This window comes from Musca vetustissima, unplaced genomic scaffold, assembly GCF_032173495.1.
Source record: "Musca vetustissima isolate MV318-11 ecotype Yass unplaced genomic scaffold, APGP_CSIRO_Mvet_v1 utg4905, whole genome shotgun sequence".
NCBI classification, from domain to species: domain Eukaryota; kingdom Metazoa; phylum Arthropoda; class Insecta; order Diptera; family Muscidae; genus Musca; species Musca vetustissima.
Window position 1 is genome coordinate 27342 of NW_026874153.1, and position 26469 is coordinate 53810.

The window sequence follows — 26469 nt, forward strand, 5'->3', positions numbered from 1 at the left end:
CGCAAAAATATTGGGAATGACATTGAAAACTGTAAAATTTAAAAAACAATTTTTAAATAATTTTTTTTTTTGAAGTTTTGGTAAGTGATATGGCAACTTTCTGAATTTTGTATTCTCCAGGAATAGATGGAATACAAAGTTGCCTTCTATGCCACACAAAAAATTTTAGAAATTATATTTAAAATATGAGAAACTTGAATGTAAATTTTTTAATATTTTAATTTTTATTTTTATTTTATTTTATTTTTAATAAAAAATAATTTTTATATAACTTAATTTTTGTAAAAAAAATATTTTTAATAAAAATTAATTTTTGTTAAATAAAAAAATTTAATAAAAATTAATTTTTGTAACTTAATTTTTGTTAAAAAAATATTTTTAATAAAAATTATTATTTATAAAAAAATATTTTTAATAAAAATTAATTTTTACAAAAAATAAGTTTAATAAAAATTAATTTTTATATTCGCTGATATTCATTTTTATTAACAAATATTTTTAATAAAAATAAATTTTATAAAAAATTTATTTTCATAAAATTTACTTTTACCCGAAATATAAAAATTTCCCTCTCCTCCTGTAGTCCTTCTATATTCCAATCTTGAACATTTTTCCTCATTTTTATGATTTCTTTATCTTTATGTATATTATTTTATATATTGTTATACTAAAAAATAAGTTTTTATTTTTTAATTTCATATGAGTCTGTATTGCTGTGGTGTTCCATATGTTCCTGATTATTTCTTAATATTTTTGTTTTGTGGATGAATTCATCGTCTATTTTGTTTTCTGTTCTCTTTTGTATTATTTTTGTTTCTCACTTCATACTTAGATTGACTTAATCATTTCTTTCTTTGTTTTCATTTTCTTTAAATACTATTAATTATATTACTTTTCCATCAAAATACACTTATACATTAAAAAAAAAATGTTGATGTTGTTGTTTAATTTTCTTTTTCTTTAAATATAAGTTATATGTATATATATATGTATGTTTTGTTATATAGTTTAAAAAATGCAAAGTTTTTTCTTCTTCTTATATATGATGTTTTTTCGTTATTTTGGTTTTTGAGTATGTGTGTATGTGTCTGTCTGTAAAACTTTCGCACAATTTCTAATTTTTTTCAAAGGGAAAAAATTTCTATTTTTCCGTTAAAATTTTGTTTTACAAAAGAACGCGAATTCCATTCTTATGACAACTCTTAACGTTGTTTTCCCCTCAAAAATGTTTAGCATTTCATTCCAAGAAAGAAAATCGTTTGTATGTGTATGAGTGTTATGGTTTTTTGGTTTGTATAATATTTAAATAGTAATTTTGTGTGTGTGTTGCTTTTTTCGTATAAATCACTCAAATGTTTTTGTAGTCATTATTTTGTTTGGTTGATGTTTTCGTAGGTTTGGCAAAATTTTGTAATTTTATGTATTTTTCAAAATTGTTTGCCAATGAGTGATGCCGAATTTTGAAATATGTATTTTTTGTTGTTTTAATTTTACTGCTGAATTCTTTCATTTTCATTATACGTCCATGATAATGATTATGAGGTGTTTTGCATACTTAGCTTTTCGCATCATCTTCGAAGCTAATTTACAAATTACACTGCCATAGTATCGTAGGCTGTGAATCCTGCGCCACTTTGTTGTTGGAGTTGTTTTGGGCCGGCTTCGTTTCTAAAAACGTTAATAGGAAATGAAAATGAAAAATAGGTAAAATATTATTAATTAATATGACTCAAAGATTATATTTTTTATAATAAATATACGATTATTTTATTTGTCAATATTACAGCTTTACAAGCACAGGCTATATTAAACAATTTCAAAATGTTTACTACGTAGTTTATATAATAATTTGGTTTTTTGTAGTGCTTGTGGTTAACGAACCTACAATTGTATCCTATAGGATCGCATAGTATAGTTAATATTATTTATAGGTAAATTAGAATATAATTTATTTATTGAACTGTATTTATTTGTTTGTCATATATTATTTTTCTGCATAATTTATAGCTTTGAATTTATACTGTTTATATTAATTGTCCTAATTAATAATTATAATAATAATTTCAAACCTGTATTTCTAATGAAAAATTTCCCAGTTTAGTATCACGCCATGTTTCCATTAAGTTGGAAATGAAATTAATAAAACGTTACAATTTATTCCTTTCTGAGGAATAAAAATAAATTCTAAAAAAAAGTCATCTTGTAATAAATCCTCTAATTTAAACATATACCCACTTATATATGTAACAGAGATTGTAGCATTACTGCGAGATCGCTACAAGTGTGTAAATAATTCGCCATGGTAGGTTGCGATATGTTGAAAGCAACGTCATCTATCGAAGAACTAGATTGAATGGTTGCCAAACTAGATAAATAATTACTATTGCATACTTTGGGGCGGTAAAAATATTTAATTGGTACTGAAATTAGAATCTAAGATGAATTATTGATATAAGATCGAAACTCTATCCAGAGCAGATTATAATCAAATTAGGCGGTGTAAATAGGTTGAAAGTAGTGTCATTTATGTATTATTTATATGAAATCTCAAGAAAAATATATTGAGAGCCATGTGTCCGCATATCCGCAACAATTCTCATCTACCTTAATAAGTTTCGTACTAGGACCAATTAAATGAACAATTCATCACAATGGAATAATAAATGTGATATGGACATAGTTTTCAGAAATCGTTTGCACTACGGGTTAAGAGACCGCGAAAATGGTCGCTATAAGCGATAGTAAAAAAGTGCATAAGTTTTACGGAATCTCGTCTTGGTATTTTCTGAACTATTTCTTTATAAGGAATACAATTTTATATCCACATTCTAGGCCATAGTAATATATCTCATTTTTTTAAACATATATCTACATATATATGTAAAAGAGATCACAGTATTAGGGTCACTACAAGTGCGTAACTAATGCATCATTGTAGGGTATGATATGTTGAAAGCAGCGTCATCTATCGAAGAACTAGATTGAATGGTTGCAAAATAATTACTATTGCATAGTTTTGGAAATATTAAATTGGTACCAATTGTAGATTTTTAGTAAAGTTACTAAAATTAAAATCTAAGAGGAAAAAGTTCAGGAAAATTGAAGTGTATCAAAATCTGAGCCGGTTGAAGCCAAAGTAGGCTTTTCTAAATTATATTAAAGTACATTAATGTCAATCCTAATGTGTACACTTTTTAGTACCATTACAGGTAAATATTGTGTAAATTTTTTAGTACCATTACAGGTAAATATTGTTCACAAAACTTTACTTCGACAGGGCCGATATTTCTTGTACCCTCCACCTTGAGGTAGACATTCAAACTATCCAGGAAAACATTTTCTGCCTGGAGAAAACGAAATACCGAACTACAGACACTCAGGTTGCAAAAATGGGCTAAGAGCTTGCATAAACCCGAGATGTTTAAAATATCAAAAATGGATGTTCCGTTACGAAAACGAGGACAGATAGTGCTCATTTTAAGTAAGAAGATTTGTGAGAACCCAAATATCAAATGAGAGCCTATTCAGTTGAAGACGTATCGAAAATCAACAAAATACCGAATAATGCGGGTTCCGATCTGTAAAGGCTACCTCGGAACTAGGGACAATATTGAGAGACTTTGTTAGGGAGTTTTTGCTCCTCAAAGTTCCGAAATTAGGGAGGTGGTCATGAATGGTGTCTACCATAAAAGGTGGACCAATACTTATAATATTTGGTGAGTTCTAGAGCCACATTCGGCTCAAATGTTCCCGAAATATCAAAAATATTTGGACCAAACTCCACAAAATTCGAAAATTGATTCGATTGAAAAAATTTGGCGAAAATTCCAAAAATATTTGGAGGTGTTGGAAACCGAATGACATTTAAGGGTAGAGGATATAAAAAAAATAGAAATGGTTATAAGAATTATAAAATGAGTGAAGTTTTTTTATGTCTGAAAACAAGGTCTGGTATGCATCATGTCGCTAAAGACTGTAATACGATTATCCCGGATATTCACAATCAATGGCTTTGTACGACCATACCAATGTCATGCAGGCGGTATTGGACTAGTGTAATAGGCAGTGTCAGATATGTGTCTCTCTGATTTGTAATCTTCGGCTTCATACATCCCAGATCGAAGTTGGCCACACATGTGAAGTGGACCCTCACTCGATAAATTATTGGACTCAGTCCATATGAACTGCAGGAATGGTGAACATTTTGGACCAGACGCTGATGCTATTCTAAGGGAAAAACATCATTTCAAAGGAGACCACCCTACGATCTAGTCTTCCTTTGGAAGATCCCGATCGTAAGAGGCCTCTGCAAGTTTATGCCAGGATCGTAACAAACAACATGTGATAGGGTTTACAGAAAAAATCTCATCATGTTGTTGTCTATAGGGATTATGCTCATTTTCGAGGTCTATAAATTCGATCTGGGTTATTACAATTCGATTCCCAGGAAATACCCAGCCTCGGCTTAGGCTCTGTCGTGGAAATGTTTACCATAGGTATTTGTAGAGATTTTTTTGTGGAATTCCATATTTCATGAGATATGGGCCTTCAAAGTTCCGCTAGGACATTTGTATTTCCCCAAGCTCTTTAACTTCCGATTTTTAAATCTATCCATTTAAGGGCATCTGTGGAATTTTAGAAGTCCATATCTAAGGAAGAATGGAGTTCTCCAACAAAATAATTAAAATTTTAAAATCAGGACTACATTTGCTTAAAATAAATATCCACATTTCTTAAGTGAATTAAAAATAAAATTTTCAGCGGATTTTCGAAGGTTCATATCTTCAGATCTATACTTTTTTCAATAAATTATATTCTTGTAATCTGGACTTATGTTGTAAAAATTCCAAAAGGATTCACCTGTTTAATAGTTTTTTTTGTTTTCGATTTGATTTGTATCTATAGTATTCGGTATTGAAAATATGTCGTGGCTATTTGGAATTATTTTTTTTTTCCTTTTTAAGGGAACAAAATACCCGTGGAAAATGTTATTTTTTTCTTATTTAAAAAATTGTTATAAATGGCGTGATACTTCGGATCAAATATAAATAATATTTCATTGATGAAGCCGGAAAAGGGACTTTTTGGAGATTAAATATTCGTACCTAACTCTCATCATATATTTTTTTATTTTATGTATTTATTTTTTTTTTCTTTGAGTGTATTGTTTATATACTATTTTCTTCTTGTTTTGCATAAAAGCCTTTAACATTTGATATATAATTATTCCATTAACATTATATAGAGATTATTAGCAATATATTTGATTATTTTCATTTTGATATTTTGATTATATAACTTTTTTTAATATTTTTTGTAATATAAGAAATATTTTTTTATCTCAAAACTGTGAATTGCATTAACTTAAATATATAATTAAATTATAATCAATAATAAAAATAAATATTTAAATAAAAAAATTAAATTGAAATTAAATATATTCATGCAGTTAAATTAAATAGACACACACACATGCATAACACAAAGAAACCAAAATTACTACCACTACGACTACTACTTACACAAGGATAAATTTACGTGCTTTTATGTTTTACATTACATTACTACCAACATACATACAAAACTTACAAATGTCTTCGACTACAGGAGTTTGGAATTTTTTTTGTTTAGTTGGTTGCAATTACAATTATTACAAAAAGGAAAAAATATTAAAAGAAAATATTTTTTGTTTTTTCAAAAAATATTTAAAGAGAATAAAAAAAAAGGAAAAAATACAATTATTTTTAGTAAAGGATCAACATGTGATTAACATTGTGGTGTTGGTGTTTGGTGGAAGAGAACGTTAGATATATAGAAACAATTTGTTTGGGTTTATTTTTTGGTTAAAGCTATATTAATTTGTTGCTTTTGTGTGTTTCAACGGGGGATTTTCTTTTCAACTTTGCTGTTTTAACAAGGGGGATGCAAAATATGGGGCTGGGGTATTTGGTCTTACATTACCTTTCAATTAATTTACGCATTTCTTCGGTGGTACGTTGATCCTTGTGGATGGGAGACCTTTTAACAGCTGTTTGGTATTTATTTCGATTTTTTGTTTGTCAAAAATTCATTTAAAAATCGCAAGAAAAATATTGTTGTTTTGGGGGGAAAATAGTAACATTCCACAACAAATATGGTATTACAAAAATATTGGTGGTAATGAAAAGAAATAAAAAATAAATAAAAATAATTATATAGTTTTAATATATAAGAAATAAAAAAATAAAAATTATGGGGGGAGTATGTACTGGTATGCTAAGCAACATTATGGACTTTATAATTTCTAATGGAAATATTTATGGTATAGCTATGCAGATATCAATGGGGTAGTGACATAAAATGCGGGGTGGGGCTCGTTGATCAAATTTACAACAAAAAAAATTATGTATGTACATTAATACAAATGTCAAATTTTGTATTGACATTGTATTGAAATTAAAAAGGGGGAGCAAAAAATATTTGAATGCAAATCAAAATCTCATATTAGAAACATATTGCATATGATTTCTTTGCAGAAAAAGGCTCACTTGTTTTCACATGCAATGACTAACTTAATTCAAAAATATAAAACTTAAGTTGTGGTAATTTATTGGCTCATAAGAAATTTGTATACTACAAATTAAAAAGACATAATACCCTGTACCACAGTGTGGTGAAGGGTATAAAAATGAAAATAAAAAACAATAATCAGAACATATATGTTAAAAATTCTTTTTCATAATTTACAATTCCTGATATACAAATTAATGCACACATGCCTATTATAACTAAGTAAATTTTCATAATTTAAACATCGTAAATCTACATCCATAACTCGTAAATCAGCACTGACTTTCCAGAATGATTTAAGGGGACCCCCCATTCTCGGCTTCAAGAAAATTAATATTGTGTCTTGATTTAATTCGAACCTACACTAATTCAAGAGTGTCCATATATAATTTCAAGCGAAAATCTCAACAAATTTTGAAGATATGATCGATTTATTGTGTCACCATCAAGCGACGGCTGAAGGACTTCTCAAACTTTAAACGCACGATAACTCAAAAACTAATAACCCAATCGATTCAAATTTCTTACATGTTTCTCTGTGAGTGTATAGCTATCGTATGAACTAGGATAAAGCCAAGCCTTAATGCCCAAATAGCATTATGTGTCCCTCAATAACAATTTTCCAAATTCAAATGAGTTGCTCTCGATAAGACTTCCAAATGTGATTCGATTAGACTTCAAATGTGATTGGAATCAATATTTAAAGAAGTAGTTGAAGAAAATTACGAACTAAAATCTACAGGATAATCCTTAAAAAGAATGTGGGATTGTAGTTTTGATTATCATTCAAAAAAATTTAAATTGAAAAATTAACTATAGCTCCAAACGTATTTCGGTAAAACGAAAAATACATCAAAAATGCATTTGTTGAATGAAAGGTTAAAAAAAGCAAATTCTCGATGTGGACTTGAGAGAAGTTCGAAAAAACCTACATATGTAGTTCAAGAAAATGAAATTAATAATACACTTGGACATAAAAAATCATTACAGAAACTGAAAAATAAAAAAAAAATTGGAAAATGCTGAGAAATAAAAAAATCTTTAAATAAAAATTCTGCAAATTCCTGAAAAGACCATGCTAAATGCTCCAAAAAATTATTTTCGAAAAGTTTTAGATAACCTCGTAAAAAATCTCTAAAATCTAAATCTAGATATTTACTTAAGCCCCAGACTTATGGCTAATGAGGGCATATACATACACTGCTTTATCGAAATATTGGTTTTAGACCGAATGTTTTTTTGGACCGAATCCGTTTCCGTCAATTTGAAGTCGATTTACAAAAGTCCGTTCGTCTGTCTGGCCAGCTGGTGCGCCGACATTTGCTACACTAATATTCCTTCAAAAAATTTCAAGGTCTAATAATGATAGTCCTTCATCTGCTATGACAGCCATCTATAATATGCGTTTGATAATATTTTAAGGAGCTATAAAAGACTTTCACTATTATTTTAAAACCAATGTATAGCTCCGATGTTTTTTCTCTTGTTGCTCCTCTAGGGAACGTTGGGCTTTCACAAAGAATCGTCATCCTACTACATTAGTGCTTGTTTTCGTTCCGTTAATCAATTTATTGTTTTTATTCCAGCTAAGTAGATTATTGGTCTGCCGTAACCTATCCTAGATGTCGAGACTGCCATCTATCACTGAATAGAACTAACGCCTGCTTGAATTTTGGTCACTGGTTGGTGTCCTTGCTTATTCAGTGTTGCCATTTTCCTATGGGTGGCGCTATAGAATTTTTCTCTTGCGCTGGCAAACTATGGAATGCACATATAAAAGCTATTTTTCTTAAATAGAAACTATGGCTCTGAGCTATAGTTTCATTTTAATAACAATATAATATATTTTTAAACACATTAATAATAATTTATAAGTGTGAATATAACTATGTTAAAGTTTCAGTTATTTTTAATCCACACTTATAGCTTCAAAAACTTTCATTTTCCACTCAAATACCTCTGATAGCTATAAATATAAAAGTCCTCAAATTTTTCTAAATAAATTCCCTCCTCCATCACAATTTCTTTCATACTTCTGCCAAACAATTATCCGGAAAAGCCTACGTGTGCATTAATTTCCTAACAAAAATAAACATAAATAAATGAAAATATACACTGAAACTTATAAAACAAAAACTTTATATAATTTTTTAAATTAGTCACAGAAAAAATGAAATTTTTGGTGCAATATGATAAATAAATGGCATTTTTACAAAATACATATAGTGGATATGTGAATGAATCTATGTATATGAATGGTGCATAAATTAATAAATAAAAATGAATAATTTTTAATATGAAAAATGAAACCGAAAACCAAAATTTTAAACACAATTTTGTTATAACACACACATTAAATTATATATTTTAATTAATAACAAATAAAAATTGTAAATATATATTGCGCAAAACACAGTATGATTAATAACTTTGATATGATTTTGAATTATGTTTATAATTTTTATATATGCGATTTTATGATGAATGTGAAATATGTTGACTGATTTGTAAAATAACCTCGAAAAATGTTTTTTTTTGTATTTGAAGAAAGTTCTTTCTGATTGATAATTATTTTTTATGTGATAATAAATTCTATATCTGTATACGAAATATTTGGGAAAATTTTTTTTTAGACATATAATTTTGTATTATATATTTGTTTTTTAGAGTAGATATATATTTTTATAGGATTGGGTTTCATATTGTTTATAGAAAGCTTTCTAATTTATTTATTAACAAATATTTGGGTATTTTCCTACTGAAAATGTATATGTACAAATGATCCTCGTTTATTAAGACCTCTTTATGAGTCGTTTATTTTGAAAGTGGTTTAAGTCAATTTTTTTCTTATATTGAGATATTTAAAGATTTGGATTTTATTTTTTTTTTTCAAAAATATTGTTAAGTGGTATTAATTTAGTTTGTCCTTAAACATGTTAGAATATGTAACGTAATTTGTTTTATAAACTTTTGTAGAAAACCAAGATTTGTATCAGAACCTAAAATGGACTTAAGCCGCTTTCAAAATAAACGACTCATATATAATAGAGCTGATAATTCTCTTATCTAAATTTGGGAAAAGGAAAAAATCCATGGAAAATTATATTCATAGTATATATGAATATAATTTTCTATGTTAATTATATTCATATAGAAATATGAATATAAATCGAATTCCAATTGTTTATATATGGAGTCCTTACCTCCCTACTAATATGCAAATTTTAAATATTTGTTTGTTTACTTTCTAAATATGTATGTATACATGTGGAGTCGGATCGCTCATGAGTGAATAGTATATCATGGGGCGATAATGATTGATTTTGTTTGAGAAGTGATTTTTATGATTCTCAAAATGGTGATAGGTGGTGAGGTGGATTTTTTTGGTGACAGGGAATGTGATGATCACTAAACGATTAACACACTCAATACAATTTTTTTGTTAGATTGTCACTCACCATCTTTAGTATCTTCTGTTAAAATATATTTTTTGTTTTTGTTTTTTTTTTTTTTATGTACATACATATAAAAATTAGTTAATAAAACAAAAAACAGATATAGATGATTTTAAGTGATTAAATCACGGGTATATAACTTTTTATAATTTTATAGTTTAATAAATACATATATAGATTTTATATATATTTTACCAGCCTACAGAGGAATTTTTGGTTGTGATTTTGAAAATTTATTATTTCCATTGATTATTTGGTGTACAGTCAATATGAATAGGTCGAAATTATATTTGGAAGCTAATCTGAACCGATTTCAAGGAAACTTGCTAGATATTAATTGTTATTAATTTCTGTACGTGCATGGGTTTGTATGGGCCTTTAGTGTACCATTTACTTAAAATCGGACGAAAATATATATAGAAGGTATATGTAAATCTGAACCAATTTCAAGAAAACCTGACACACGAAAGGTTATAGTAACAGTACATTGTACAAAATTGTATGACGATCGCTCAATCTTTGGGTCTTTAGTGTACAATTTAAATTAAATCGGTCGAAAATATATAGTGAAGCTATATCTAAATCTGAACCGATTTCAGGAAAATTAGCACACATCATTCTGGACCTAATTCAGTACTCTATGCCAAATTTCGTGCAAATCGAAAGATATATAGGGACTTTGGTGCAGTATTTACCTTAAATCGGCCGAAAATGTATATTGAAGCTATATCTAAATCTGAACCGATTTTCAGGAAAATTAGCACGCATCATTCTGGACCTAATTCAGTACTCTGTGCCAAATTTCGTGCAAATCGAAAGATATATAGGGACTTTGGTGCACCATATACCTTAAATCGGGCGAAACTATACATGGGAGCTATATCTAAATCTGAACCGATTTTCTCGAAACTCGGCACACATCATTCTGGACCTAATTCAGTACTCTTTGCTAAATTTCGTGCAAATCGAAAGATATATAGGGACTTTGGTACACCATTTACCTTAAATCGGGCGAAAATATATATGGGAGCTATATCTAAATCTGAATCAATAGGGTACGTCCTTAGGCCAATTAAGTGACCTGTGCCAAATTTCATCCAAATCGTATCATAAATGCGACCTGTACTTTGTTAACAAAAATACATGGACGGACAGACGGACGGACATGCATAAATCGACTCAGAAAGTGATTCTATGCATATTGTCAAAAGGAACTATGGGTCTATCTCGATTATTTTTGCCTGGTACAAACATATGCACAAAGATATAATACCCTGTACCACGCTGTGGTGAAGGGTATAACAAGTTACCAAAGGGTATAACAAGTTGACATGAGTTCCACTCAGTGACATCCAAATGTTTCATTCCCAAAATCTAGACCTGTAACCTTGAAAGACCTCCAATATAATTTTTGTAATCCACAATTTTTGGCTGTGATAGCCCTTTAAAAAAACACGTTACCAAAAAATGGAATAACGGTGATATCCCTTCGATATGAGGTCCAATCAGTAACCACCTAGTGACGCTAGGCGTCAATTAATTACGGTTTGACGTACCACCATGTGTTGTGTTGTTTTTTGGTGACTTTTTTTTACCAAAAAATGGAATAGCGGGAATATCCCTTTGATACGAGGTCGACTCAGTGACCTCCTAGTGTTTCCTTGGGCCATCTAATAGTTCCATTTGAAAGTTTGAATTTTTTGAGCATAAACGTTCTCAGAAAAGTTTGACGTACCACCACGTGCTGTGTTGTTTATAGTTTATTTATTCATTTTCAAAATCACAACTAAATTTTTTTTTTCATCCTGTAGGCCAGTATAGTTAATAACAATGATTAAGCTGTTGTCGGATAATAAATATATGTATGTATATGTAGGCTATGAATATGCATTTTTATACAATATGTATATAGGTAATATAGTTAGAAATAAAATCTTCACAACTTACCGCCATAATTGCCACGTGGTCCATGATCACGATCACACTCGGCCTCAGATATTTCATTGCTTTCCTTGGAATCATTGAACGAGGAGTTGCTCATGTCATGGTTACGTGGTGGTGGTGGTGGGGGTTCAGGAGAGCTGTTGCCACCTGGATTGCGGGCGGAACCTAGAGATATTAAAAATCAGATTATAATTAACCAATGAGCGGAGCAGTATAGTCGGACGGAGCCGACCATTTGATACCCTACACAACTTCCACGAAAATATAACTTTTTGTGGTTCTATATTCTAAGCTTGGGCAACATTTCGTGATATTTGCACCCTCTTGACCGACTAGAGGTCAACAAATATTAGTAATATTCAGTACAGCCCTTCTAATTACTTGTCCAGATACCTTTCACCTTGGGTTGTGTTGTGATTTCGACTCGAAAAAACACAAAAATTAAGTCTTCATCCCAAAATTTGTATCTGATCATCACCAGAAATTATAGGCATTGTCCTTGATCATAACTGGAACCTCAAGACACATTTCAAAGCGATCAGCGCTATACTGCCGCCTTCTGGGTTACTTAATAATATATGAATACGTAAGCACTTGTAAATATTTAAGTTTAACTCTCACATCCGAGTACATACGACAATATATTTGGTATCAATCTAAAGGTCAATCACTCCTCTTGGATATACTATCAACTCGGGTCTATATCTCAGACCTATATCCTTCAGGACTATATATACGCCATAGAATACAAATGTTGTCATTTTCACATAAAAGTCAGGGTTCATTTGACCCGCTAAATATTGACCGATCTTAATCAAAACAGGCACGCTTTTTCTTTGGCCCGATCCCCTTCTCCATGAAAAATTTCATGATGTTCTGGAGTGGCCAGAAAAACCGACAAAAATTTAGTATTTGGTCCATTTCATCCTCTGAATATTAACCGATCTTTACCAAAAACAATAGGGGTTTTCATTGGCCAGAACCCATCCTACATGCAAAATTTCGTGAAGATTGGTCCATAACTGTGGCCTGTATCGTGTTTACAAATTATAATGGACAGACGGACGGACGGAGGGACACACATGTCTAGATCGACTCAGCTAGTCGAGACCAATATTTCGCGGCGTTACAAACTCTTGGGGCTGCACAAAGCTATAATACCCTGACAACATAATTGTGTAGGGTATAAAAAATTTTTTTTCGTCCAAATTTTTAACACTTACCAACACTACGTCTTCCCATAGAACCGCGAGAGCCATAATGATCATAAGGTGTACCATATGGGCCGCCATACTGAGAGCCATATTGATCTTCTTCGGGAGCACAGTTAGCTGGGTCATCATATTCGGGTCCGGGGCCGGAGTACAAGCTGCCACCTTGAGAGTTGACGCGAGTGTAGCGGCGCTATAGAAAAAAATTATATTTTATTATGTTTTCTCTATCTCTCTCCTCTTTTATCCCTCTTTGTTTTTTTTTTTTTTTTCATTAAACTTACATATTGATCTTCCTCAGCACAATTGGCAGGATCATCATATTCAGGAGCTGGGGTATAAATCGATGATTGTCCTCCCTGGCTATTTTTGCGAGCATAACGATTGGCACGTGGCATCGATTGAGAACCGGAACGTGAGTGCATATGGCCAGGATGTCCAGGTGGTCCCATGGTACCAGCATGACCGGGTGGGGCATGACCATTTTGGTGGGGGAAGGTCTGGAAGTTCATTGCCTTAGTGGGGTCCATTTCTTCGCGGAAGCCCAACAGATGGAAGGTGGCATAGGGGCAGATTTCATCTTCCATGCCTGTTGTCAAGTTTTAATGTATTAATAGAAAAAATTTGAATTAGTATAATTATATTGAATTTTGATTTTCAAAACAGTTAGTGTAAAATTGTGTCATTTTGTTGTTGTTGGTGTTTTTGAATATAATTTAATAAAAATGAGCTGATCTATGATGGAATGCAAAGAAAGGTGAATTGAAATTTACATGCAAAAGGGAGTTTCGAAATTACCTTTTTTAATATTATTTTGAAATTAGAGTACTTACTATTAGTGTTATTTTTTAGGAAATGGTTAGACAGGACCATTAGTAAATGAGCAAGTTTAATTTTAAATGTTAACAGAAAATTATTGAAAGGAAATTCAAATCAAAAATATATTATACGAAAATGAGGTGAAATGAAGAGAGGTTTAGAAGTAGAAATAAAAATAAATAAAAATACACAATAAAATTATGACTAAGTCTAGTTTTTGAGTTAATTAAATACTCAATCCAAAGTTAATATGGTTAGAGCAAATTCTTCTTTGGACACGGATTAATTAAATTAAGAAAAATTTTAAATTTTTATAAAAACAACAAACTGCAATAACAAAATACAAATGATATCCCAAATATCCCGCCTACTACTGATATTTTCTTAGTTAAAAATTGTACTTAAAAAAGTTAAGATTTAAATTAGTATTTAATTTTGTAACAATTATCAAACTCTTTAAACTAGACTTTTTTTTATTAAAAATGAAATTTACAAGAACTCAACCAACTAAAATTTAAAAAATTATAATATTAAAACCACAACCTACCTGGATGCTTGTAGGTACATTCATTGATATTATGTACATGACCATAATGATTGCCATGGGCTGGTACTGGTGGTGCTTTCAATTCTTCGTATAAATTGGGTCGGCGGGGATCCCAAGTTGAGTGATTTGAACGCATACCACCACGTGCTATTTATACCATATTCAATTTTATTTGACATAATTTCAATAATACATTTGTTGAGGATTGATTGGAACCAAACCGGAACAGTTGAGGATTAGGGAGGAGTATCAATAGGTGTTTAAGGATATTTGTTGTATTTTGTGTGTTTGGATGTGTGTTTTTGTTGGGTGGGGATTTTCAGTTTAACCACAATTGATAATTAGAACACATATAGAGCAACAGAAAATATTCGTTGTACAAAGCCATCAAAATATATATGAAAATAAAAATTAATAAAAAAGAAAATTTACATTGGTATTTAGTTAAGAAATAAAATTATAAACATTTATATTTGTATATATTGAAAACTACTAATTGGAAGTTCTGGGAATAATTTTAAATTTCAAGACCGTTGCTTTGATAATTTTTCCATATTAAAAAAAGATAATATAACCTTTATTGCCAAAAAATTTTTAATAAAAATGCGAAGTTCATAGATCTCCGATAAAGTAAAAGTCTTGGGACTTTTTAACAAATTTAGTGTCCGAATATGCTTGAACAAAATTTTTTAAATTTTGTTTTTAAATTATAACCCGATTCAAAAAATTCAAATTCAAATTCTACACCCTGAGCTCTTATAGTTCCCTAATAAAAATTCTCTCAAAAAATAGCAATGAACAATAGCAAAAATTGTAAAATGTCCACGTTTCGACATTCATTCTTAAAAATCAGATGAAGTTTAAAACATTCACCCTTACATAAAAAAAAATTAAAGATCATTAATTTTCATTTCAAAACTTACATCATTAAGATCGACTCGAAAGAGTATAAATAGCTCACTTAAAAATCAGAAACATTATTTAAAATAACTTATCATTAATAAAATAACTGAAAATCAGAAAAAAACGTAGAATAACTACGTTCATAGGTCAAATAGTCCCTCACGATAATTGTTTTCAAAATCTACTCCTGTATCTCAGATCGTCCTTCAAGAAAAAATCTGTAAATATCCATTATAACTTTATCCAGAAAAATACTTAAAAAACCACGTGGATTTTTTTAGAAGAAATCTATATAAATACCCTGCTACATATATACAAATCTCCACGCCTGTAACTCAGCCCATTTTTCCTATCGACCAGAAAGTCCTCTAGAAAGCAAAGGTAAAATTCGAAAACTATTATCAAATTTCTTTTAAAATGAATTATTTCTTTTTTATGAATTATTTATTAAGTCATGATATAAATAATTCATAAAAATCCGCACACAGAATTTCCTTCAAAAAAGAACTGTAAAATTTTAAGCTATAGACTTTCCAACAAATATTTAGAAATCTATGCCTATAGCTCAGAAAATACTTCAAAAATACCTTTTGAATAGCTGGGTTAGCCCTCCAGAATAAATTCGCGTCTTAAGCCCAGGATTTCAAAAAACGATCCTAAATCCCAGACCTTCACAAAATGTGTACTAATTCGAACCTAAACCGCAGATCCTCACAAAAAAAAAAAAAATGTAAAATTCCACACTTGGAGCTCACACCTAAATCTGAGGCCAGCCAAGATACTACACACAAGGGATGAAAATAAACTTTAAAAATCCACAAAGAAAATCAGTACTCATTAGTCTTAATATATATAGACGAAATTTCGTTCATATCTGCCAATTAAATTAAAAATCCATAGCTTTGGCATCTTACTGCTCTTTTGGATCTTTCATACCGAATGAAAAAATTACCCGATAAAAACTTAAAAAATAAAGCCTTTTATTCCCAGAGTTCTCCAATAAAAAACTAGACCACTATACCCGAGAGTTCTCCAAAAAAGTATTTAAAAATTAGGCCTACACTCACAAGAGTTCTGGTCTAAATCAGGTATATACCTCCGAGATTTCTTCAATTAAAAAATTGAAGTCTATAAAAATTCTAGCCTAGGCGCCTTCAATTTTAAAAATGCACGCCTTTGAGCCGTCAATAAAAATTATTTAAAAAACAATGTCTCTGAGCCATCAAAAAATTTCCTACGTCTATGATTCTTCAATAACATTTCAACAAATCTACGCCATTTAATTCATATTCATATTCATAATAAATGAGTTATCAATACTTTTTTTTTGAAATCCAAATGTATGAGCCCTTTTTTTGTAAGAAAAAATCCATACTTATATACCTTTAACCCACTTCGGTTCTCTCTTCGATATTTATGACATGTTTTTCCATTAAAAAAAACATTTACGTATAAAAAGGTAAAATTTTAAAACAAATTTCGGTATAGGTATTATGTCTTATCCTAAAATAGCTAATAACAAAAGTCGTTCCCTTAACTACTCCCCTTTCCCGTCGATGGTAGGGGTCAATTTCGAAAACTTATATTTTTTGAAATTTTTATATAAAAAAATTAAAAATAGTATTAAAAATACATTTTTGACATCAGAGAGCCCTAAAAACATTTTTTAAACAAAAATACAAATTTAATATCAGAGCGAAATGGATTAATTTCTTTTTAATCCATTTGTTGCTGAAAATACAGCAACAAAATTGAGGATTGAGGAGGATCATTTTAAATAATATTGCCTACTTTTAGGAAACCTTGTAAATTCCTAAAAAATTGCCCATAGGATTGCTTATTTTAAGATTGATTTTAAGTGGATATATTCCTATTCAGTCATTTAAGTTTCTAATAAACAAAATTAAATTACCAAAAACATTTCGAATTTTAAAAGACTAGATAATTTTTTAATATCAAACATATAATTGTCACTTGCCGTGCCTACTTTTAGGAGATTTCTTTTAATACCTACATAACCAGCTGATGAAATTTTGTATTGCATACTTATTAGGTTTATTTATCAAAAAATAAGGTTTCTAATCAAAGAATATGTAACAAATAGCAGTGCCACAGTTTAGAAGGTGGGGCTAAATAAAAAACGTTTAATTAGTAATGTTATCACTAATTAAACGTTTTTTTATTTAAGGATTCCTTATTGAAATTTACATCAACAGCAGTATTTATTCAACGGGGTTTTCACGGCATATCATATTCTAATAATAAGAAAAACAAATTATCAATGAATAATTAAAATAGTTTTAAATGTCTATTGCAATGTCTACTTTTCGGAGGTCAAACTCTAATCAGCTGGAGACTTTGGATTATATAATTTAAAATTGAGCATTGCTTATTTTTAGGAGACCGGATAATATTCCAGTAACAGATATTTAAGTGTCATTTGTAATGCCTACTTTTAGGATTTAATTTTGAAATGTACATAATCAGCTGTTTTCCCAGGAAGTCGCTTCATTCACCAAAACTTCCAATTAATATTTTTGGGCAAATGATTTATAAAAAAACACATAAATATTTATGTAATATAAGTATATAATATATATATATATAAAAATCTAAATTTCCAACAACATTTATATAGAAATAAAAAAAATGGCATGCAAAAAACACCAACTTTGTCTAAAGAAAACTTAAAGAGGCCAAAAAGAAGCCTTACTAATTTTTTATATTAAAATAATACATTTAATAAAAAACACTGATTTGTAATGAATTTGATGAGCGGCTGGAGTTTATGTCGTTTTCAAGTTTTTAGTTGTTGTATGATTTCAAATAAGCTAAAGCCTGTTAATGGTTGTTGCTTTTGTTTTTACACAATACAGAAAATAATGCAAGGATTTTTGTTTGTACATTATATAAAAATATAGTTATGTATATATATTTTATCCTTGCTTTGCTTGCATTTTGTATTTGTTTTTCGTTTTGTCATGGCAACCAAAAATTTTGCAAATTTAAAAAAAAGATATGTATCTCAAACTCAAAAACACAATCGATGGAAAAACAATAAAAAAGAAAGAAAAATATATATCCAAGTTGGTATTAATAAATGTTGTTTTGGAAAATTTAGATGCTTACTTATCACTGTACCTCGCTTAATCCGATCGCAGGTGTTGTAGTTGGAGCCGGGTACAGGGGGCAGCTTACGGTTAGGTGGTGCAATATAACCCAATTCATCACGCAAGTCAGGTCGTCTCTTGTCCAGAGTGGCGCCAGGTCCCATTGTCTGATTATAAACTACATCATCTAGAATTAATATTTGTCGGGGTCCAAAAGAACAAAAAAGATATGTGTTGTAAATACTGAAGATGCTTTTACCATGGTGGGTAGTTCTCATTTTTTTGGTTAGCGAAAATTTTTTTATTTAAAACATTCTTAATTTTTTTACTTTACTTCTGTTTTTTTGCAATAGAATTTTTTTTTTTGTAATTTTTATAAATTTTGGTGCATTTAAAGAAACAATCACAAATCATTCGAATTTTATAGGTGCCATACTTCATGAAACTGGTTTTTGTTCAACAAGTCACTCACAATCCTGGTCTAGTTTTTTTTGTTTTTTGCTCAAAATTTGCTAAGAAAAAATTACAGGGTGCTTACAACTGGTTCCAAAGAAAACTTAAATAAACAATTACCAAATATACCAAACAAATTGTTGTTATTATTTAAAGGCGATTTCTTGTGTTGTAGTTATAGTAGAGTTGAGTTGTTCCGGAACAAAGTAGTTCAATGGGACTATGCCACAAAAGAAGCAATTGGAACTGGGACCGTTTCATTCATTCATCTAGTTCGTGTTGTTCCAATCGTTCATTTTTTAATCTCGTTCTACTAGTTCCTCCTGAATTAATTGTTCATCAAGTTCCTTCTCGTTCACTGAAGAGAACCAGGATCGATTGAATAAAAAATGAACTATGTGGTACTAGATGAATGAACTAGTTCCTATTGCGGAGAGAACCGAAAACATCGAATCGTTTCGAAACGAAAATACCCAACTCTAATTGTTATTACTGTTTTTTTTTCAAATGTATAGGAAATAGAAAAAATTAAGAGTTATTATTATTATTTTTTAATTAGAACAATTAATTAATTAATGTTATTCATGAATGATTGCAATGAGAGAGAATTTTGATTTTTGCGATTACCATTTGTTTAAATATTTTTCAATTAATTTTTTTGTTATAAAAAGCATCTTAGTTTTTATTTTATATTTGTATATAAAAAGATTGGGAATAATATTTGAAAAAAGGGGTTTGGGTTGGGGGTAGGATGATATTATCGAAAAGACAAATTTTTGTTACACAAAATACGAAGTTGAGGAAATTTTTAAATACAACAAAATATGCATATATAAAAAAACATTTAATTTTGGGAACATAATAAATACAAAAATTTTGAGTGAAGGTAGATAGTGAAGAATAGAATCCAAAATTAATGAAATAGATGGGGGAGTATTTTGAGTAGTAGTAGTATTTACAACAGTTTACAAAAGGGATCTGAGGGTAGAAGTAGAATAGTAATGCCATATTTTTTGGTGGTTTATAGTATAATAATATAAATATATAATATTTATAGGGTTATAAGATTATTTCCTTATTGTTCAAAAAGAAAAATGGTTTACAATAAGGTTTTAAAAATATTTGGAATATATTCACAGATTTCTATAATTGTTTTTAAGGGGGTAGGGGATGGGGGTCTATTTCCCATTATTTGGGGGTATTTTTATTCTACAACATTTAATTATTACATAATATATATATATATATATATAATAAATTGTTCTATTTTTAATATAAATAATGGGTTTAATAAAAAAAAAATTCTCTTTAGTTTCATATCCCATTATTTATATTATATTTCTTAAAAAAATCCTATAAAATACTTTTTCGTATTTCCAAAATACTTTTTTATCGCAAAAATTTCTTAGTATGCCAATTTTTGTTTTAATGAGATGAAGAAATTAAAAAAATACATATTTTTATATACACAAAAATTAACAATGAATTTATATACATTTAAATGTTTTAAATATTATCGTTAATATGTGTAAAGTGAGGTTATGTGTCAAGTTTCAAATTTGTAGAATTAGAATGTTCGTAAAAAAAGTATTTCCTATTAATTAAATTAAAAAAAATCGACTTGCACACATAAACAATTTTTTTGTTGTATAACTTGCAGAGTTTTAAAATATAGAAAAATCTTAATAAAAATAGCGGCTAAACATTTTTAACCATTAAGTTTAGTATTCTTCGTGATTTTTAGTTCTCAGAGGGTAAGTAGAGACCTCGCATAAATATATTTCTCAGAAGGTCTCCATCAATGTCTAATATGTATAGCTCTCTATGCAAAAATATATGTCCTCGCAAACAATATTGCATATATTTGTCCGAATGACAGCGAGATGCTCATCGATACCGATTCTGAGGCAGAAAATCAAATCACAATTAACTAGCCCAAGGTTGAAAAAATCAGCAGCACATATTTTGATTGAATATTTTATTAAATTCCAAATGGAACAGATCTCATATAAAGTTCTCCCTTTTTAAGTAATTATACCCTTCATCACACTGTGGTACATGGTATTATGTCTTTGTGCATATGTTTGTAACAGACAAAAGAAAACGAGATAGACATATGGTTCCTTTTGAGAATAAGCATTGAATCACTTTTTAAGGGAACCCCCCCCCCCCCCCCCCCCCATTCTCGATTTTAATTTTTCAAGATTTTCAATGGGCTGGTAAATCAATACCAATGCTTGTTAAGGTTTGTAACTTTGCACATATATAATTGAAGATTTAAAAGAGAAGAAACATAATTTTCAAAAAATTTTTGTTATTGTTTTGTTGTTGTTTTTTGCAATTAAAGAAAAGTCCTTATTTTTGATGGCGGGCATGATAACTCCTCACTGGAACATCGGAATCCGAAAATTCCAACGGTGTTAGAAAGATTACATGTCTGGCTCTCGTATGAACTAGAATTATAGACTTCGCTCTAAAATAACAAAATGGTGGACCTTAGAAAAAATATTTTTGGAAAATCGCCGATTTTTTTTACCAAAAACGAAGTTAAAAAATAAGGAAGATCTTCACCGATTGGCTTTATCCTAGTTCATACGAGAGCTACACACTCCCAGAGGAACGTTGCAAAATTTGGAACCGATTGGATTATTAGTTTTTGAGTTATCGTGCCCGCCATTCGCAAAAAAATGTTTAGAGAAAAACTCGTTTAAAGTTTGAGAAGCCCTTCAGCCGTCACTTGATGCTGACACAATAAATCGGCTATATCTTCAAAAGTTCTTGAGATTTTCACTTGAAATTTTGTAGGGACATTCTTTAATTAGTGTAGATTCGAATTATATCAAGAAAAATGTTGACCCCAAGAATGGGGGGGGGTCCCCTTAAGTCGATTTATGCATGCATGTACAATTTATTTTTTGAACTTATTTGAATTGGATGAATTTTGGTACAGCTCATTCATTTGGCCCAAGGACATACCCTATTGAAATTGGGAAAAATCGGTTAAGATTTTGATATAGCTCCCATACATATTTTCGTCCGATTTTAGGTAAATAGTGCACCAAAGTCCCCATGTATCCTTCGATTTGCACGAAACTTGGCATAGCGTACTGAATTAAGTTCAGAACGATGTGTGTTAAATTTCGTGAAAATCGGTTCAGATTTAGATATAGCTCTCATATATATTTTGTCCGAATTTAGGTTGGAAGTGCACCAAAGTCCCGTTATATCCTTCGATTTGCAAGATATTTGGAATAGCGATTTGTGAAAATCGGTTCAGATGTAGATAAAGCTCCTATAAATATGTTCTTCCGATTTTATGTAAATGGTGCACCAAAGTCCCTATATATATTTGCACGAAATTTGGCATAGCGCACTGAATGAAGTCTATAGTGATGTGTGTTAAGTTTCGTGAAAATCGGTTCACCAAAGTCCCTTTATATCCTTCGGTTTGCATGAAATTTGGCATATAGTATTGAAATGCGTCTAGAATACGATTTTATGTAAATGGCACAACTAATGTTCCTATAAGTCCTTGGATTTGCACGAAATTTGACATAGCGTACTGAATGAAGTCTATAGTGATGTGTGTTAAGTTTCGTGAATATCGGTTCAGATTTAGATATAGCTCTCACATATAAATATATATAAGCCCGATTTTACATAAATGATGAGCCAAACTCCTAATGTTAGTCCGATTAACACGAAATTTTGCACAACTTATCAAATTGAGACTTGAATGACGTTATTGGGTTTTGTTGAAATTGGTGCAGATCCAGCCAAAGCTTCCATATGTATTTCGAACGGGTGTCTGATTGAGATTAAATTTTAACAGTGCGGTGTACCGAATAGCGTGTATTAATATCGCTATACCTCATTTTCCATAAATTTTGTCACATGGTACGCAGACGACTCTAAATCTGCCCGATTTAAATTAAATTTATCATAGGTTGCAGAAAGACATGAGTATGTTCCTTCGAAGGAACATTGACATAAAATTGTAAGCATACATATCGAGCCATATTCGCCAAAAAAACGTAATTTTCAATTTGAAATTTTACTATAATTCTAAATTTCAAAATAGTAACTTTATTAAATCTGAATTTATTAAAACAAAACCTTCTCCTGTAAAATTTCAAATTGAGGGTTACGTTTTTTTGGCGAATATGGCTCGATATGTACAAAATACTCAAGTGTTGAAGGGTATCATATTTACTACTTTCCTTACTGGTTTAAATATCGTATTTCTTAATACTTTTTCAAAAGCGTTATACAATCAATTATAAAGAACTATTTTTCGTACCAAGAATTCAGAATCGGATACAATATCAAAACAAGTTTTCTACATGTTATTGTATACGTGACCTATTTTTTTCATTAGGAACGTCTATTGAATACTACAAATTATTTTCGGGAATTGCGAATTCCGGCCGACGAAGTCATCGTAAAGGAACTACAATTTTCGAAAATGGTTATATCAGTTTAAGGGTGTAAGGAATTGTTACTAATTTTTGTACACAAATGGGTTTTTTTAATTATGAATCATTATAATACCATTTCGTACCTTGTTAACAAAATTACTCCTAAAAGTATGCAACATGTTTACGGTATTAATTACTAATGCTAATACATTCAAGTACGGTTATAGCGTAAAGATTTGTATGTATGTTTAATATTATTATAGGCATTTTATATTACCTAAATAAATAATATCAGACAACTTGAAACAAATCCCTTTGAATGCTCTTAAAAGTATACTTTATATTTTCGATTTTATTTATAACTTCCCATATAGTTCATAAGAAATAAAGAACTTAATTTTGAAACACTTTAAAAAATGATTTTGTTATATATCCTAGCTTGTTTTGCGTGCAGTCGTAAAAAGTTATTTTTCAATTTTTTTTATAAAAATTGCCTATTTTTGTTTTTGTATTAATATGTTTGGTAATTTGGTGTTTGTTTTTTTGGTATATTGTGTAACTATTCTGTATGTGTATAAATATTTTTTTGAAACATGCTATAACATTTATAACATATCTAATATATACAACACTTATATATCTATATTATTTAAAGAAACAACAACATGAACTAAAACAAATTAAACTGAATAACACTATTTACTTATGTTGTTTTTGTAATTTATTCAGTTAATTAATGAGTGACCTTTGAAACGTAAAATTTCCGCTATTTTTTTCATTTGTGGAAGATAAGCGGCCATAGCATTACGATTTTGTTTCGTATAAACGTTGTTGTATTGTTTCGAAAAAGAATATCAACAACAGAACAAAAAACAGAAATAAAATATAAAAAAAATTAAGAAAAAGAAAAATGTTAGTAATATATAGAAAATAGAAAATTATAAAAAAAGAAAGTGGATCTGTAAAAAAATTATTATTTAAAATTTTCTCTCTTTTTCGGTATGGAGATATCGGAGAGAGCGAGAACAACTCTCAGTCATTCCACATTTGTTATTATTATTTGTGTTACAAATCAACCTACAATAGACATCCTTTTGTCCACCGCGTAAGTCATCGGAACGTCTGCGTGACAGGGCAACACATACAACCAATATGCCAACAAATACAACGATAACGGTGGCAATCAGTGGTACCATAAAGTTCAGATCCAACCATTCGGGCATCCAGGCGGGTAGGCGAATGCGTGTATGTAAATTGCCGGAGCCTCGGCCATCATCGAGTGGGGCAACGGTACCTTTTGGAGGTTATGATATTTCGGGATTTTCGGTGGTTCAATTTTCAATTTTGTAGGTGGAGTTCGTCGTGTTGTTGTATTTTTAGGTCGTCGATTTGTTGAATTTTCCATTGTTGTTGTTTGTGTGTTGTTATTTTAAACGTATACATGCATTTGGTTTGATTTTGATTCATAGATGAATGTTCGAAGGTGTTCGAAATATGTTCGAAAATAATGTTCGAATTTTTTGAGTGAATTTGAAAATATTTCAATAAATTGAGTATTTAAAATTTTTAATAAATTAATTCGAAGAAAAAATATCGAAATTAATGTTTGATTCAATTTTTTTTAAATGTAAAAAAAAAAATTTTTTAAAAGAAAAAATTATCCAAGAGAATTTTCAAAAATTTTTTTTTTAAAAAAATTTTTTTTTATATAAAATAATAAAATATGATTTTTGAATAAAATTTAAATTATATAAAAAATTATATTTTTTTTTTAAATTCCGAAATTAATTTTTTCAAACATATTTAAAAATTTTCGAACATCAATATTATCATTATTTTTATGTGATTATGATTTAGACATACAAAGAAGCCATTTAACGTCAAGCAAGCATTTATTGTAGCAGTTGTTGTAATTATTTTTTTTATAAATTTTGTATTTTTTGTGGTTGTGTGAGTGTGTGTTCCCAAAATAATCGAAATAACAAACAACACAAACAAACGAACGTATAAAATCAGGACATAACACATTTGTAAACCAAACCAAAAAAATTAAATAGACAGACATTCGGTTTTGTGGTTTTTCGATATTCAATTAAATTTTTCCAAAATGAAAAGAGACAGAAAGAGAGAGAGAAACGAAACAAAACAAAAAATTAGTTTTCAACATTTTATAGATACCTTTGTGGTGATTGCCTTTGCTACGCAGTATACAAATAACAATTATGGCGATTATAATGACGAGCAAAGCCGCTACAACTGGCACAACTAAATTTAAGTTCGACAATATGATGCGAATTGTATCCTCGGCCGTTAATTCGGGCATATCACGCGATGGGGCAATTGTTCCTGTAACAACCAAAGGTTAACCATATACAGAGATCAGGGAATTTCGTAATTTTTGTTTAGCAAAACTTTGTTGTTGTTGTTTGGACAATAACCATAACCAATTAATTAACAAACAATGTTTATTTCGTTTTTTGTTTTGGGCAAATCAAATAAAAAACTTATAAAAGATTAACTACTTTTTAGAATAAGTTCGAACATTACCTTTGTACCGTTCTAATATACAAATACACAAAAAACATTTAAAAATATTTTAATTTATAAAAGATTTTTTCTTTAAGGAACAGTAAGAAAGAGAGATAGAATAAAACGATTAGTAAAAACACATAAAGAGAAATAAATTCGAAACACTTGTTGTTTAAATTTCATTTTCAATATTTTCTTCAAAGGGCTATGGATTTCAATTTTTATTGCCAAAATTTTTTAAAACATATTCAATAAACCATTTAAAATTAAGAAATGGCTTAAAAATTATAATAAGTTATCTAAGTGACCTATTTTAATTTATATATACGACTTTTGATCGTTGCGTATACGTTGTGTCATTACTCATACGTCCTAAATCACTCCTAAATAAATTTATTCTAAGAGAAATGTTTGTATTTATGCCACCGTAACGTATACGTATTGTGGTTACTCATACACCCTATGTCACTTCTGATCTAATTTATTAGAATTGCTTGTATAGACCTATATTTTCCTTCAACTTCATACATT

The 26469-nt window shown here is 29.5% G+C and overlaps 1 protein-coding gene across 1 annotated transcript in view; it reads right to left on the reverse strand.

Moving 5' to 3' along the window:
- Positions 1-1532: 1532 nt before the first annotated feature.
- Positions 1533-26469, reverse strand: part of LOC133331161 (cell adhesion molecule Dscam2-like) — a gene marked incomplete at its 5' end in the record, with an annotated part of 125867 nt that continues 100930 nt past the window's right edge. Inside the window, 8 exons of the mRNA XM_061539560.1 lie at positions 1533-1668; positions 5962-6028; positions 11952-12113; positions 13172-13352; positions 13444-13748; positions 14526-14672; positions 18570-18725; positions 24491-24703. Of these exons, the coding sequence (XP_061395544.1) occupies positions 1593-1668; positions 5962-6028; positions 11952-12113; positions 13172-13352; positions 13444-13748; positions 14526-14672; positions 18570-18725; positions 24491-24703 (1307 nt within the window). The remainder of the gene's footprint in view (positions 1669-5961; positions 6029-11951; positions 12114-13171; positions 13353-13443; positions 13749-14525; positions 14673-18569; positions 18726-24490; positions 24704-26469) is intronic.